This window comes from Solanum dulcamara, chromosome 6, assembly GCF_947179165.1.
Source record: "Solanum dulcamara chromosome 6, daSolDulc1.2, whole genome shotgun sequence".
NCBI classification, from domain to species: Eukaryota; Viridiplantae; Streptophyta; class Magnoliopsida; order Solanales; family Solanaceae; genus Solanum; species Solanum dulcamara.
Window position 1 is genome coordinate 20,382,268 of NC_077242.1, and position 16,356 is coordinate 20,398,623.

The window sequence follows — 16,356 nt, forward strand, 5'->3', positions numbered from 1 at the left end:
TTTTTTGAAATCACTACCGAAGCTTTTCTGGCCCGAAATTCCTTCCCTATTGGCTTATTCGTAACGACAGGAGCAAGTCGTTATAGAGAATAATTGTTATATGAGATATAAATAGTTTAAAAAATAATGATATGAATTATAAATTTTATTTACATATGAAATAGATGGTTAGTAGATATAAATGTGGAGTTTTTTTGTTTTTTTTTTACAAAATAGAAATATGTGGGTCAATTTTTGTAGGGAAAACTACACAAATTTGATCCATTAGACAACTTATTACCCAAATTAGACCCAACCAAAATTATTTACCCGAGTTGGACTCACGGCCCAAAGTATTTACCCGCCTGCCCCTTTGTTCTATTCACTAAATCGCTACTTCTTCATCCTTAATACTATCAAAGTATATATATACACTCTGATGTTATCTATATATATGATGTGACAGTATCTATATACTCTAATTGCATTTATATACTTTGATGGTATCAAGCAGTAATTATATAGTTTTTTCACTGAAAGACTGGCCGTTATATATATACTCTAATGGTATCAAAAAGTAACTGATTAGTGTTCTCTACTTCTCTTTGATATCATTAGAGTATATATATACTCCGATGATATCAAACATTGTTCTTTTCCCATGTTTGTATTTGGAAAATCCCCAATCATGTTTCTTGGAGAATTTGAGATTTCGTCTCATAATATGAAATCAATGTGAAATCGCATGTGCATACTCTAATTTCATCTCATAATTTCACATTGCGACATGAAATTACATATTCAAACGTTGATTTCATCTCATAATTATGGCGATAAGAATCGCATGTCAAACGCCTACTAAGCATACAGAAGATGCACATAACAAAGTTTTTCTTTTTTCTAAATATAACATCTATGAAGTTTGTATCTTCTTGATATTTTGAGCATGATGTACTCCTTTAACTTTTTCCCTTCACAACTTTGTTGCGCAAACTCTTAGGTGTTATTTGATTCGAAATTGGATTAACAATTAGAATTAAAACTTAAATGACTGATTCTATCTTGTAAATGGGATAAAATTATATTTATGTATAAGGTAATATGACCCATTTTAACTCATCTTCTAACTAAATGCGTGATAAATTTTCAATTTTAAAATCTACAACGAGATAACCCATCTAATCCCTTGAATCAAACAAACCCTTAACAAAATTGATGGTGGTTTAGCTACTTACGGATGATAGGGTTATGCAGCTCTGTGATTGTTGACTAATAAGTCATTCTTAAATCTGTTTTGTTTTTGCTTGGTATTATAAAATTGGTTTCTAAAGAACTTATACCCCACTAGGGAGAAGCCAAATTTAAAGGTGTTGCAGAATATATGGTATACAAAGAAACAAGTACACTAGGCATTAAGAGCCATACGCAACCCCCTAAAGATCACATAAATCACTTGTTGTTATGTGTAAGGATATATGAGAAACGATTTAAGTTTGGTTTAATTTAGCTAAGAGAAAAGGAGATTGTCACAACTATGGAGATAAAAACTTGATCCTTCCCCCCATTCTTCACTTCAGGATCTTCTTTCTCCAACAATCATCTAAAACGAATTCTGTATATCAGAAGGAAGTACCACCGTCATTAGACTATCTTCCAAAAGAAAAATTCTTCGTGACTGAGGCCTCTTCTACGAGTGTCCTTCATGTAACTCTGGGAATCAAGGAACCTTCCAAATATTCCTAAAATAAAACATATGCAATTAAGTTCCATGAATTCAAGGGGTGTAACTGTAAGAGAGAAAAAGAAGTGGGGAAAAGGAGGCTTGTTTCATTTGCTTTCCATTGCAGATGTGAATCAACGCTACAAAGTGCTAGGAATATTTTGAAATATAAAAGCTATCAACTCTCACTCAATTACCAAGCTCACGTGATTCCTTTTTATCGTAAGATGAAAATATGTTCAACCAAATAGTTTGATAATTAACCTTTAGTCATGGCTAACACTTCTCTTTTCGACAAATAGATGTTCTGTACCAAAATATTGAATCCACTTTTCAAGAAAACTAGTCTTAGCAGCAAGCTTTGGCATAGCCTAGAAGTATAGTTCTCTGAGTAAATCACCACTCTCTTTTTCCAGACTCAACAACACACCCAGTGTAATTCCACAAGTGGGGTCTGGGGAGGGTGGTGTGTACGCAAACCTTACCCTATCTTGTAAAGGTAAAGAGGTTGTTTCCGATAGACTCTCGGCTCAAGTAAAGCATATCAAAGCAGATTTGAAAAGGAAATGCAGTAATGTAGAAGCCATCAGAAAATAAAAGATAAAAGACAAGGAGCAACAACAAATAAAACGATAACCCAAGCAAAAGCAACAACAAATAATAATTAAATCGAAGAATAAGATAAGTCTTTTTCCAGACTCAAGATCCTCAAATTTAATTTGATCACTGCTGCATGTGGGGTTTAGTAGGAAGTAGGTCCCACAAGTCTAGAAGGAACTGGAGTTCCATTTCCCTCTATTTAGCTGAAACAAAATAACGAGGTTGTTACATGTTAAAACAGTGATCCTGCTTCTCCCGTTTTCTTCCCTACCAAACAAGTAATTAGACTTGCTAAAGTACACCCTCCAAAATACATGACTTTCTTAATTTTTCCTCAATACAAACAAGCATGAACCTACATACCTTGTATCTGGCAGATGCATCAATATTGTTCGAGAGATCTACAAGGAGCAAATAAGATTGATGAGTTGTGGCCACCAAATCCAAATGAATTAGATAATGCCACCTTAATATCCAGTCGTTCCTTTTTGGGACCAACAAGTATATTTGTATCCTGTTTCATTGGTATTACATATCATCAGATGCGGTGATTACCCGGTCAACAAAGAGTGAAAAGCTGAAATAGTGAAATAGGGGAGACAGGATATATCAAATGCTTTGTATATTCATGTCACAAAAGAAATCTGTCTTGGTTGCAATATAAGAGAAAAGCCCTAATAATGCAGACAATGTGAATCAAACTAACAGACTTGTGAGTAATAACTCGTGAGTTTTTCTTTTCCATAAAATACTCCACTGTAAACCAGCTTTTGAAGATACAGTAACAAATACAGAAAAGCTGCAAATTTAAACTTAACTAGCTAGTCAAGCCATTAAATGTAACCAACTGCATTCTCTTGATACACCAAGCTTTCTTAGAAGTTTTCAAATGATAATATTCTATACGTATGATGATATACCATGCTTAAATGAACAAGAACTTGCTGACAATGCACAGAAGATAAATCCTTACCACGCCTTCATCTGGGTTTTCAAGATTAATATTTGGATGAACCCAACCAGTTCGTATTGCCTGAGAAGTCCAATTCTAACCGTTAGTTAGAAGTTTCAGCCAGACAATTTTAGCAAGAGGCACATTTTAAAGTATAGTCGAGAAAGATTTACAGGATGAAATCTGTAATCATCAATCACCTTAAGAATAAATTCTGCAACATCTATGTACTATCAAATTAATTTATCATTATCACAAATAAACTATAACAAAAGCATGAATCTGCAATATGCTAAAGTAAATGTCCAAGAAGTGTCTGTCTTCACCATCCTTTCCACTGTCAAGGCAGATTACAATGAAATTCAAGAAAGATGATACAATCAAAACTTCAATCCAACTTTAATCATACTGTGCAGCACCAACAAACTGCAAGGAAGTATGCAGCGGCAGAAAATCATCTTTGAATTATCTCAAAATAGGTAATCACTAATCCTCTTCTGGAAAACAGTCGTCATAGCTACTCTCGTAGCCAAAATAGAAGACTATACCCACATGATAAAGTAATTTAGATAAAGTTCGTCTCTTTTGCTTCTTCAGTCAACATCTATTTGAATAATTTAAGGTTCCAAAGTTATTCTACTCCCGGTTCTTTTGTATTCTTAACTTTAAGCTAGAGTAACTCACACCAGTAACATTAACTGCAACAAGCAACAATTTCTAACATAAAATAAATTAACCACTATGGAAAGCTCCCGCTGTGCATTGTTTCAAGGCTCCCACCCCAATGTTCCTTTGAAAATGTCTTCTACAGGCATAATTTTCTTCTTTTAAAAGTCAGATTACATATACTTTTATGAATTTGATGCGACTTCCTTGTACAAGTATGCTGTCTTTTTCTTAACAATAAAAAAAAATTGTGCTGTCTTTTCTTCTTTTTTAAATGCAAAAAAGAAATTGGTGAAGATATGCTTTTTATCATTTTACAGATTAGATTACATCCTACAATTTCTATGGATGCCTTCTTTTAAAAAAACACTATGAATTTGGTACCACCTAGCTATGAACACCTATACTACTAACTTGGAGAGAGGGCACTAATGTTGTTCAAAGGTGAAAAGTGTAGAAAAATAACAAGATCAGCTGGACTTCTACACCAAAGAATTAATTGAAGCATGCACTTTACTTCAGAGAGGAGTTGGTAAAGAATGTGTGTGTGTGTGTGTGTGTATATAAATATACACATTCTGCAAGAAAAGTATAAAGACAAACCTTTATCATGTGGACAAAGGAACTAAAAGAATTGCAATTAAGTGATATATATGAAGTGATGATTGTGACAATCAAGTCCAAATCCATATTAAGTTTCTGAGTCAGATGAAAGAATACGGTTGTAGATTTCTCGGTAAAATCTAGGGATTAGCTTTTATGCTATAATTAGTAATTTTGAATTCCTAATCACTAACATATTTATCCATTGATTAGGAATTAATACAAATTTTCTGTTAACATAAAAATACATCACCTTGCAAGAGATTTATTTGTTAGTGTCCCCTCAATGTCATTGCGAAACATTGTCATCATTGCACACAGTTTCAGGACTTAAGCATGTACCCCCACTTTTTTCTTTATAGAACAAAATTGGTTAAATACATTTTGTATAGCTCTATATCATTTACATGCTACCTTATAACCACCTGACCTGGAATTATTCAAAGATTTAAAAGGACGCTCTTATTTTTGTTGGGAAGGAAAGATTTGAAAGGCCATTGTATTGAATATGAAACTTTTCTTTAACTTGACTCCAACTATCCGTATTTTTGTTTTCTCCAGATCTCTTTTCCCTAGTATTTGATGATAAAACAGTTAGTTACCTAGAAATTTTTAGATTACACCCAAAAATCTATTATAGGTTAACCTGTTTACACACACACACACAGACCTCAAAAGTGTCATTACTGTCTAATACTTCCATGACATATTCATGGTTCTAATACATAACCGGGAAATATTTACAAAGTATAGCTGAATTTCATGTCTTGTTCCCTAGTCCAAACATCAGATAAGACCCAACCCAGGCCTAATGGAGTAACTTTTCTAGATAAAAAATTGTCCCAGTCCACCTGCATAAGTGCTTGCAAAACACCTGTATCGCATTATCATTTGTAACATCTGTACACAACATTTCAGATAACAGATTATGTAGCACGGCCTATTGAACCACGAAGCAAGGAATCCTGGGTAACTTAATTTTTACTTTGACACGTCATCTTCTGGTGGAGCAAAACATCAGATAAAATCTGTCCAACGTGAAAAGTGTCATAAACTACATCAGGGTGCAATATTCCAGGAAACAATATATATAACAAGAACTCATTTATTATACCCTCACCTTGACTAAGTTGGTCTATATACCACTATTAGCATTAAGGACATCCTACTGTCGCTCTCCAGAGCGGACCCAGATGCTGTGGCTAGAAACTAGATATTTTAGTAGCTTGCATTACCCATTCCATGCATTTATATCTTCTAACTGGATGAACTTTGTACAAAGTGGAGATACCCATATCCAAGGGTAGGATTTAATCTCAAGCGACGCAGCTCTCAACGTGATATTGCACGTACCTTGCCGTGCACTACATTTTTATGTATGCAGGTTCTACACAAATTGTTGTTGATACTCTTGCCAGGTTTATGCTCAACTAATCAGATTGGCAGATCAGATGTAAATCATAACCCTTCGCTGAAGAAATTCTTGAACTTGAAAGCAGATGGATTTTAAAGGATGGCATCATCACTTAGGCTTAGTTTTTCCAGATTCCAAAGCAGTTGATGTTTCTATTCCTATGAGTCATTTATGTCTACTAGAGGTTACATTGACCAACAGTTCGACATCTTCAAGACCAGCTGGTTAGGCCTTTACTAATTTTTCTCCCTGTAAAAAGTCAGCCAGTCCCTTTACTTTCCCTTCTTTAGGTCCACAGCGTGTCATCTCTACTAATTGGCATAAATATGCATTTTCACTCGCACCTGATATTAACAACCATGTGTATTTCTGTTCTTTTTATTGTCTATTACATCAATAAGTGAACTCAAATTCAAAAGGAAAGCAATTCATGTTACGAAACTGTAAAAAATTGTAGCTTCCTCAGTAAAACAGCTTCAGCTGTGCTCTCTGTATTAGCAGCCACAAGTTCACTCTCAAGAAAAGAAAAAAACAACCAAGTACTGGAGCACACAAGCAAGTGAGGAGCCAAATTAATTTGTTGCTTCTCCAATTCCCTCGAAAGGACTGCTAAAAAATAGTATGAGATGTGTATTTACTAATGACCTTATCTAGTTCAATTAGATGCTTACATAAATAACAGAATGATTTGGTCAATTTAACAGTCTGACACCAAAAGAATTTCTAAATCAAACAGGACATACAAAATGAAATATCAGAATCTGCAGCCAGGAAATCTAAAATTATGCAAGAAAATAGTTGGATGAAATGTTACACAAGAAACTAGAAAGCAACTGAACTGCATCTGCAGCAAACTTTGAGGGATTGTGAGATAAAAGCACCTGAATAGTTGCCACAGCTTCAACAGCACCAGCAGCTCCAAGCAGGTGACCAATCATAGATTTTGTGGAGTTAACTCGCAACTAAAAACATAGAGCAGCGACTGATTAAACAGCTGAACCGAAAACCTGAGTGGACTAGCATGACCACAGTAGTTCAATGAGAGAACTTCAATCTAACCTCTGGATTCTGGCCAAAACAATGAACAAGAGCTTGATACTCCTTAAGATCTCCTGCTGGTGTGGATGTCGCGTGCGCATTAATGTAGTTCACATCTTCCTTGGATACCCCTGACTGAGCTAATGCCTTCTCTACACACAGGATGACCCCAGTTCCTGCTAGTTTAAGGAATAGAAGAGTTCAAAGCTTTCCTTCTCGCTATTGTATATCTCAGTAAACATGAGACTGCAATCGTATTATGTTAAGCTATATTCTGTTCTTAGTAAGCTATAAATTGTGCAAGTAAATATAGCTGGTTTGGAGGAATCTTTCAACTACAATTATCAGAACATCCTAGAACATGAGGAACTAGCTTGATGGGTACAACTGCACCTCCAACTTAGGCAAAACAGCAAAAGAAGCTAAGAAATAGTATATCGTTGAACTCACTACAACCAGGAAGAAGCAGTTTATTTCGAGATATGCCGTTAACATGAGAAAAAGAATAAAGTCAAGCATGGCAAGATAGGTGGGCCACACAGAGGAGTCCATCAGGAGCTTTTTGATACTCATGCATCCCATGAAAGGAAATTCTTATAAGATATCAGTAAAGGAGTTAATGCCTTGTCGAACAAAATCTTGGTGACTAAAGAAAACCATGCAAGTTATAAGTTATTAGGTAAGAGAAGAAACATTTTTCTTTTCAAAAGAAGCCAACGTATAATCAAAGGATCAAATTTTATATATGGTTAGGGGCAGTACCTTGTATGAGATGGATGGATAGACAGATTCAAGAATATCTATTGCTATATTTGTTAGAAAAAGCAAGGCATCGGATATTTAAAGCCATAGAAAGAGAAGATGAAAACAGAAGAGGTTTAGGAGATGTATTACCCTAACCATTTAGCCATACAACTTTCCCATCAAAATTTAGACCCCTCCAGAGTATAAGATGTTAGAGTGATGGAATCATATTTTGGAGGCCTCTATAGGTCCATCTAGAAATCAAGAAATTTCAATGTTCAAAAGTTCCTTTGATGTTGCTGGCCAAAACATACCTCACTATTGTTCCAGTTTTATTGGATGTCCCTGAAGGGACTGTCACCCAAAAACATACCTTGTGTAATCCCACAAGTGAAGTCTGGGGAGGGGAAGATGTACGCAAACCTTACCCCTACCTTTGTGAGTTAGAGAGGTTGTTTCTGATAGACCAAGCTCAAAAGGACTGTTATCGAAGCAAGATTGCAAGAAAAATATGACAACCAAATACCAAGATACAAAGCAAATGAAGCAACAATAGTGATACACATAGAAGAATAAGAAACTACACAATTACTAAATAATACTACTAATCGTGAGAAGAGGCAAGGAGGAGGCTAGCCCCCTACCTCTCCCACATATAGTACGACAACACTCGACTACCTACAAACCTTCTATCCTAATCCTCGGCATTCATATCTTCTTATCTAGGATCATGCCCACAGTAAACCGAAGTTGTGCCAAGTCTTGTCTAATCACCTTCCTCAATTCTTTTTCAGTCTACTTCTACCACTCCCAACACCTGCTACAGTCAACCTCTCACACTTCCTAATTGGCGCATTCGCACACTCCTATCACATGCCCGAACCATCTCAGTCTCGCTTCCTCATATTTCCCATCACGGAGGCCACTCTCATCTAGCCACGTATAACTCCATTCCTCATCATCTCTCCTAGTATGCTTTACATCCATCTGAGCATCCACATTTTTGCTACCTTCATCTTCTGAACGTGGGCATTCTTAATTAGCCAATACTCTGCCTTGTACAACAATGTTGGTCTAACCACCACTTTGTAAAACTTATATTTTAGCCTTGGCGACACATTCTTATCATGCAGTACCCTAGAGGCGAGCTTCCATTTCACCCACCCCAAACTAATACAAGACATCATCATCAATCTCCTCGTAACCTTGGATTACGGGCCCAAAATACTTGAAATTTCCTCTCTTGGCTATGGCTTGTGCATCGATCTTCACTTCCACCTCTGCATCATGAGTTACATTACTGAACTTACATTTCAGGTACTCTATTTTAGTGCTTAACCTAAAACCTTTAGACTCTAGAACATGTCTCCAAACTTCCAACCTATCATTAATTCCACCGCAAATCTCAACAATCAATGCCATGTCATCCGCAAATAACATACATAATGACCCCTCTCCTTGAATATGTGGTGTCAATTAGTCCATCACTAAGGCAAATAGGAACGGGCTAAAGGGTCCCTGGTGCAACCCCATCACAATGGAGAAGTGTTCTGAGTCACCTTCACTGTTCTAACCCGAGTTTTGATTCCATCATACATGCCCTTAATTGCCCTAATGTAAGTCATATGGACACGTCTAGACTCCACACATCTCCAAAGGACCTCCTTATAGACTTTATTTTACGTCTTTCCTATTTCAATGAATACCATAAGTAAGTCTCTCTTCCTGTCCCTATACTGCTCAAATAATCTCCTTACAATATGAATGGCTTATGTAGTTGATTTCCCCGATATGAATCCAAATTGATTTTTGGATATATGAATCCCCATTCTTATCCTTATCTCAACCACCGTCTCCCAAATTTCATAGTATGGCTTAGTAGCTTATACCCCTATGGCTAATGCAATTCTAAATAACACCCTTGTTCTTGTACAATTGTACCATTGTACTCCACCTCCATTAGTCTGCATTTTAGTCGTCCTAATTATGACATTAGACAACCTAGTTAGTCACTGATACCTTACTCTGTGGCGTTCTTTCAAAAATCCATTGGGATCTCGTTTCTCCAATCGCTCTTCCCCTCATCATATGAATCTCCCTCTTAACATCCATAGCCTTTATGCACCTATAGTACCCAATATCTCTGCGACTCTCAGAATGCTCCAACTCCCCCAACAAGATTTCTCCGTCTCCTTCATTAAAGAGCTTATGGAAATATGTTTTCCATCTCCGTCTAATGTGTGCTTCATCTACCAACACTTTTTCATTCTCATCCTTGATGAAATTCACTTGGTCCAGGTCACGGGCCCTCCTCTCTCTCGCCTTGGTGAGCTTGTACAACTTTTGATCTCCACCTTTGCACTCAAGCTCTTCATACAAATGCTCAAAAGTTATCTTTTTAACCGTTGCGACGCTAGATTCACTTCAAATTTCGTCATCTTATACCTCTCCCTTTCAACTTTTGTCCTCCTCGTCTAGGCTTTCCACTAACGTCCTATAAGCAACCTTCTTGACTATCAATTTTCCTTAGACCTCTCCATTCTACCACCAATCCCCTTTATGCCCACCTGAGTTGCCTTTCAAAGTTTGAAACCCTTAATAACTCTCTAGATGCTTCCCCTGATGCAGTCAACTACCTTAGTCCACATATAATCTACGTCCCCACTACTCCCCCAAGCTCTCTTATCCACCAACTTCTCCCTAATCTCCTGAGCTTTGGCATCAGTTAGGCCTCTATATCTAATCCTAAGCTCTAGTCTTACGCAGCCTCTTATTCTTCCTCTTAATATCCAAATCCATAACCACAAGTTTATATTGGGTGGTAAGATCCCCCCCCCTTAAAATCTTGCAATCTTGCATAAACCTCTATCACACTTCCTAAGGAGCAGGTAATCTATATGAGTCTTAGCCACCTTACTAGCGTAGGTCACCAGGTGCTCTTCCCTCTTTTGGAAGCTCAAGTTAGCTATGACCAGCTCGAAAGCTTTCGCGCAGTAGAAAAGAGACTCCATTTCTATCCCCAAAACTGAAACCTCCATGAACATCATCATATCCTCTTGAAGTGGTCCATATGTGACCATTAAAGTCTCCTCCTAACAATAGTTTCTCGGTCCGTAGGATCCCAAAACTAGCTTAATGGCTATCATCCTATCATTCAGCCTCCTAACCTCTACCGCTTGCTCCCTGAGTTCCTTGTCTACTATAATGCCTAATCCATTTCTACTCCTCGGGCATCCCGAGGAACAAAACTTAAATTAGTCTACATCCCTAGCCTTGATTCCTACCTATTTGGTTTCTTAGACACAAGCTATATTGATCTTCCTCTTTTTAAGAATCTTCACAAACTCTATCTTATTGACCAATGAAAAGAACCTCACCAAGCCAATAGCTTCAGAAGAGTACTATACAAATTTTGGATGAAAATTCTGACTCGTCTGATATGTGGCTTCGTGTACCTATACAGATAGGGTAAGGACGTGGATAACCCTATAACTATCCGATATGAGTAAATGCAATTTTTGCTAAGTTTTTACTGAATTTAAAGTTCCACAAGAAGAATATCCATGTCACGCCCATTCAACGTGGGCACATCTAAGCAAATTAAGAATATATATATATATGAGAGAGAGATAATTACCTTTAGGATGAGGCTCTGTCATATGATAAGCATCACAAGTAAAACTTCCTCCTAGAAATTCAGCGTAGATTGTTGCACCTCTTTGCTGCTCATAAAATTTAAAAAGAAAACGTAAATAAATTTTATGACCCGGGGTTGCCTTTTTATAATTATGTTCTGTTTGAGCAACAAGTGGGTGAGCAAGAAGGCATTTATTGATTTTGAAGCATAAATCACCTTGGCATGCTCAAGTTCTTCCAGAAGCAGGACACCAGCTCCTTCACCCATAACAAATCCATCGCGATTCTGTCCAGAATTAATACAAAAAATAAGAAGGAAGCAATTCTCACTAAATATGCTACACACACGCACAACAGAAAAAAAGGATGGGGTTGAAAATTTGTGGTGCTATTGCTTCATCTTACAAGTAATCTAAATATAGCAATTAACATAAGCACGTAATATGTATGCAAAAAGTTGGGAGTCCCATAAAAAAGACATGATTCTCGGTAAAGTGGATGCAATCGTCCATAGTAATTGGAATATCATATTTGCTCCAAAAGTACAATAAAAATATAAATATTCCACCAATATAAAAAAGGTGTTTTCAATTCCTACAAAATATCTTGTATGTTGCTCTTCCACAAAGTCCACATGAGTGCCAATGGAGCTACATGGTCATAAATTCTGAAGAAAATATGACATACAAGTTCAATCTCACGGAATGGAAACTGCAATGTTGAGATATGCATAACTCACTCAGTAAACAAGAGAAAAATTCAGTGCCGAATATTTCTAATTTCCTATTAGATCACAAACCCAAGAACCGCAATAGGAATAGCACAAGTACACTAGAATCACCACTCCATTCCACAAATAATTGTGCTAACAACTAGACAGAAAGCAGGAACAAGAGCAAAAGATTTACAAGACATTACACTATCCCAAGGCCGAGAAGCTCTTGCAGGGTCAGTATTTCGCTGTGAAAGTGCTCTGCATGCAACAAATCCTCCCAATCCTGCAAAAGAAATAAAAAACAAAATAACATAAAGTTATATAAAACAACAGTTTTACAAGGTAATTAACAACCTCAGCTTGATAGACTAATTTCTGTAAGAAAGAACAGGTACATACCAATAGGTATAATTGCTGCATCTGATCCACCGCACAGCATCAAATCCTGCATTGTCAGTGTGTAAAAAGAGAGAACTAAGCTACTAAGAATGTTAACTCTTGGAGTCATCTGCCTATGTATAAAGAACTCTATGAACAACGGTAAGACATTACTGAATTCTCTGCTTCCTACAGCTTTCTATGACTTAAAGGCTCGAAACTTACAGCTTCACCTCTAATGATGTGGTTAGCGGCACTCAATATGCAGAAGTTGCTTGTTGCACATGCTGTTGAAATTGAATAATTTGGACCCATCCATCCCTGCAATTGAATTTGTAAGCAGGCACACAAAGCTGGGCGTTATTTAATCATACATCACAGCTAGTAACTGAAAACTTAAAACTTTGTCTAACCAGGTCCATGGCAAGCATGGCAGAACCCATGTTTGTAGTTGCAAATGGGACACAAAAAGGATTCATCTTCCTATAGGAAACCCTTAGAGCCTCTATTGCATCATTAAAAACCTGCTCAAATAAAGCAAATAAGTTAGTGAATAGTCACTTAGCTTGGTGCTAGCAGAGACTACTGGTCTGCTTAGGGATTCTCTCTAAGGAGATTTCAATGCATGGGCAATCATGTACAAGCCGCTGCTCCAGTATATGAGATGTTGGAGACCAAATAGAGCTGATCCCAAAAGCATATAAATAACAAAAGAAAGTTGGCATATTTGACCAGCAAAATTTTCATCAGATTTGTGTTTAAAGAAAAAGAAAGTGGATCACCTTCATCCCACCCATAGCAGAGCCAATTAAAACTCCACATCTTCTTTTATCCAATTCATTCATCATGTCTTCAGTAATTCCACCATCTGAGAGTGCTTTCTTACCAGCTGTTAGCATGTAAAGCATGAACTTGTCCATTCTTTTAGAAAGCTTGGGTACAATCCAGCCATCAGTTGAGAAAGACTTGATCTCTCCAGCAATTCTCTGTGATATGTACCTCATTATCAATATCTAAATAACTAAAGTTGAAGAAAATAGGCCCAAGAAGAAGACGTACTGTTGGATACTGTGAACAATCAAAAGCTTCTATTTCACTTATGCCACTGACACCTTCAAGCAGGTTTTCATAGAACGTGTGGGGATCATGACCAACTGGTGTGGTCACACCCATCCCTGTCACAACAACTCGCCTTTCCTTGGTTGGAGGTTTCTTCTTTGGTGCGACTTCCATGGACGATTGGGAAGCAACTGCCATTACCTCCCCTAGTACAAGGAGCGGCCAAGTACATCAAAATCTATGTAGGAAAGTTGATAGCTTAAAGGAAAGCATATTAGAAAATGATGTAGAAATTTATAACTTTGTAGTTCTGTGGCAGTACTCCAAAGAAAACCCAATCGTGTAGCTTGATACAGGAAATTTTGTTATGACTGGATACTATTTTCCAAAACAATTTCCATGATCAAATCATTTCTATTATTTGGTCATCGCAAGGTAACCATTTTCTACCAAAGAAAGGGGGAAAATGACTTCCTTTACGTCCAGCCACTAATTACAACTCTTAAACTTGCTGCAGCAAACACACTATTTTCAATCTCTAATACTAAAAAATATCACACAACATTATGCACATACTTTATCCTTCCACCTTGGTTGATCATCATAAGCACCTATTTTATACTCAATCAAACTTTAGAAAAGAACCAACGAAATGGTTTCCGTTAAAACATTTTCCACAAGGTGACCCGTATTCTCACTTAGTATGAGAAAATACATTAGTGGTAGCCCAAAGAAACAACCAAGAAAATACAGTTGATGTGTTGAGGCATGATCTCGAAATCCAAGGAAAAACAAGTTTGCAGAATTAAGCTAGAAACAAATTGCATGATGTGAATCACTCTTTTCACATGACACACAATGCCAAAATGAACGAGTGTAGAATAATCTATAAACCCAATTTCACCAACCTGGGGCAATTTAAAATGGAAAAATAAACACGAGGACACAGTCAATAACTGGCTATAAGAATCAACCATGCAGCCTTCAGAATAAAACACACTCCAAAAAATAACAAATGCATGAGTTTTCCATCTCCAATTGTGACCAACCTTAATTTTAACGAAAAGAATGAGAAAGGCATGAAAAAAACCATCAAAACATGAAAGCTAAGGATTTACCTGTTTGAGCAGAGGAAATGATTTTTGTGCGGAGAGGAGGAGTTGCGGATCCGGAGAAAGAAGAATTGGGAGAGGAATAGCGAGTAATGGTGCGGTTAGGGTGAGATAAGAAGGAAGAAGAGATTGGATATGTAACAACATTGTTGGATTTGGAGTTTAGGAAAACCCCTTTCGTTTTTCTACTTGGAACAGACAATTTGCATTTAGAGTTAGAAATCCCAAAGAAACCATCTAATTCATGCTCCTTTTCACCAGCAAGTGACATGCATGACCCAATCAGCCATGACGATACCGTCGATGACGCCATTTCCGATCAAAATATACAACCCCTTTTATATCTATATATCAATATACCTATGAATGCTGTGCCCAACTCAAAACATCAAACAACACAAAACAAAATGGTAACAAATGCAGGGGGCGGAGAGTTCAGTTCAGAACAACTTTAGAGCGAAGTTGGGTGGGGGGGGGTTGGTTAAATCTGGGAGAGATGAAGAAACAAATATGCTGTCGTTTTCCTGGATCTCTGCTCACTACAGAACATATCAGACCCAAGCTTTATTTTTTCTTCATTTTTTTAATTGCTATTATTCTTTAAAATAACACAATATCTGAGTCCTCCTATACACACAGCCACCCAAGTGTTCTCTCTGCCCCTCTCTAAATTCCAAATCTTTGCTCCTATCTATGTCTCATGTGTCACCACAATATGCAAACAAACTTAATACTCCTACCTAATAAAATAATCCATACTTTTTAAGTTTCATTTTTTTAATTTAAAATTTAATAATATTTAGTTTGATTTTAATTTTAAAGAAAAAAATCATATTAAATCGATTAGACAGATACTATCTAATTTATATATATACATCAAATTTACGGTATATATTTTTTTATTCTCTTGAATTTATTTTGCTTTACTTATATTGAATCTAAGTTAACAAAAATTTGTAAAAAAACAAAATTTTGTTTGTCGCACGTGGGGAATCTTTGGTGATCAATACTTGCTATTCATATCTTTTCTACTGGATGCTTTCAATAGCAATAAGATCAAATGTTTTGAACTTTCATAAATTACATGCTATGTTGTTGAATTTAGGTATGTAGTTTTGAAAAATATGTTTTCATCAGTTTCTTTTTACTAGTCTTGATTGTAATATTTATATTATGTATAATTGGTGTAGACAATATGAAAGTCTCACTCAATAAAAATCGAAAATTATCATCATTTTTGTATTTGCTGATCTTTTCAAATTACATGATGAGTATTTCATATACTAATCAAACTATCATGTACACTAGTCTCTAGGGATGTCTACCGAAGTGATATTATAGTGAGCTTTTATATTTAACAATTCAATCAATTTTGTTTTAAAACAACGATAAAATCAAAGAATGGAAAAATCCAGCTTAATTGGTTTGCTTTGATTTTTGTATTTGAAAAAATTAACTTGATTGAATTGATGAGTATTTTTTTAGGTAGCACCGAATCAAACTAAATCACGAACACAACTATCAATAGGGATTATGATAACGTGGTAAACAACACTTTATTTTTTAATATGAAATTTTTTAATGCAAATTCAAATTTAATCAAATTGCAATGCAGTACATCAAACAATAAAATACCAATGAAAAAAGAATATAGTCCTAAAAGACCCCAAAATAGTTCAACACATTAATATAAAAAAAGAGAAAAGGGAAAAAAATTACTCTAGAATTATTTGGAATAGA

At 36.2% G+C, this 16,356-nt stretch overlaps 1 protein-coding gene across 3 annotated transcripts; it reads right to left on the reverse strand.

The window, feature by feature from the left end:
* Nucleotides 1-1,301: 1,301 nt before the first annotated feature.
* On the reverse strand, nucleotides 1,302-15,274 carry LOC129892629 (3-oxoacyl-[acyl-carrier-protein] synthase II, chloroplastic-like). 3 transcript variants are annotated; one of them, XM_055968209.1, is made up of 14 exons: nucleotides 14,623-15,273; nucleotides 13,505-13,710; nucleotides 13,228-13,431; nucleotides 12,859-12,969; nucleotides 12,671-12,766; nucleotides 12,467-12,512; nucleotides 12,271-12,350; nucleotides 11,570-11,638; nucleotides 11,354-11,438; nucleotides 6,994-7,148; nucleotides 6,816-6,896; nucleotides 3,273-3,332; nucleotides 2,663-2,813; nucleotides 1,302-1,718 (listed from the first exon to the last, which is right to left on the reverse strand). In XM_055968209.1, the coding sequence occupies exons 1-13, from the start codon at nucleotides 14,927-14,929 to the stop codon at nucleotides 2,682-2,684; spliced, it is 1,632 nt and encodes a 543-aa protein (XP_055824184.1). In that variant the 5' UTR covers nucleotides 14,930-15,273; the 3' UTR covers nucleotides 1,302-1,718; nucleotides 2,663-2,681. The 3 variants fall into 3 exon arrangements, with proteins under 3 accessions (XP_055824184.1, XP_055824185.1, XP_055824187.1); XM_055968210.1 differs by lacking the exon at nucleotides 1,302-1,718 and adding an exon at nucleotides 2,344-2,502 and having other exon boundaries at nucleotides 14,623-15,274; XM_055968212.1 differs by lacking the exon at nucleotides 1,302-1,718 and adding an exon at nucleotides 2,344-2,566 and having other exon boundaries at nucleotides 14,623-15,274.
* Between the last annotated feature and the right edge of the window lie 1,082 nt (nucleotides 15,275-16,356).

Coding starts and splice junctions, on each gene's coding strand:
- LOC129892629 (XM_055968209.1), bottom strand. CDS start 14,929: ATGGCGTCATCGACGGTATCGTCATGGCTGATTGGGTCATGCATGTCA. Junction 13,432..13,504: donor ATTGTTCACAGTATCCAACA/GTACGTCTTCTT, acceptor TACATATCACAG/AGAATTGCTGGAGAGATCAA. Junction 6,897..6,993: donor GTTTTGGCCAGAATCCAGAG/GTTAGATTGAAG, acceptor CTATGTTTTTAG/TTGCGAGTTAACTCCACAAA.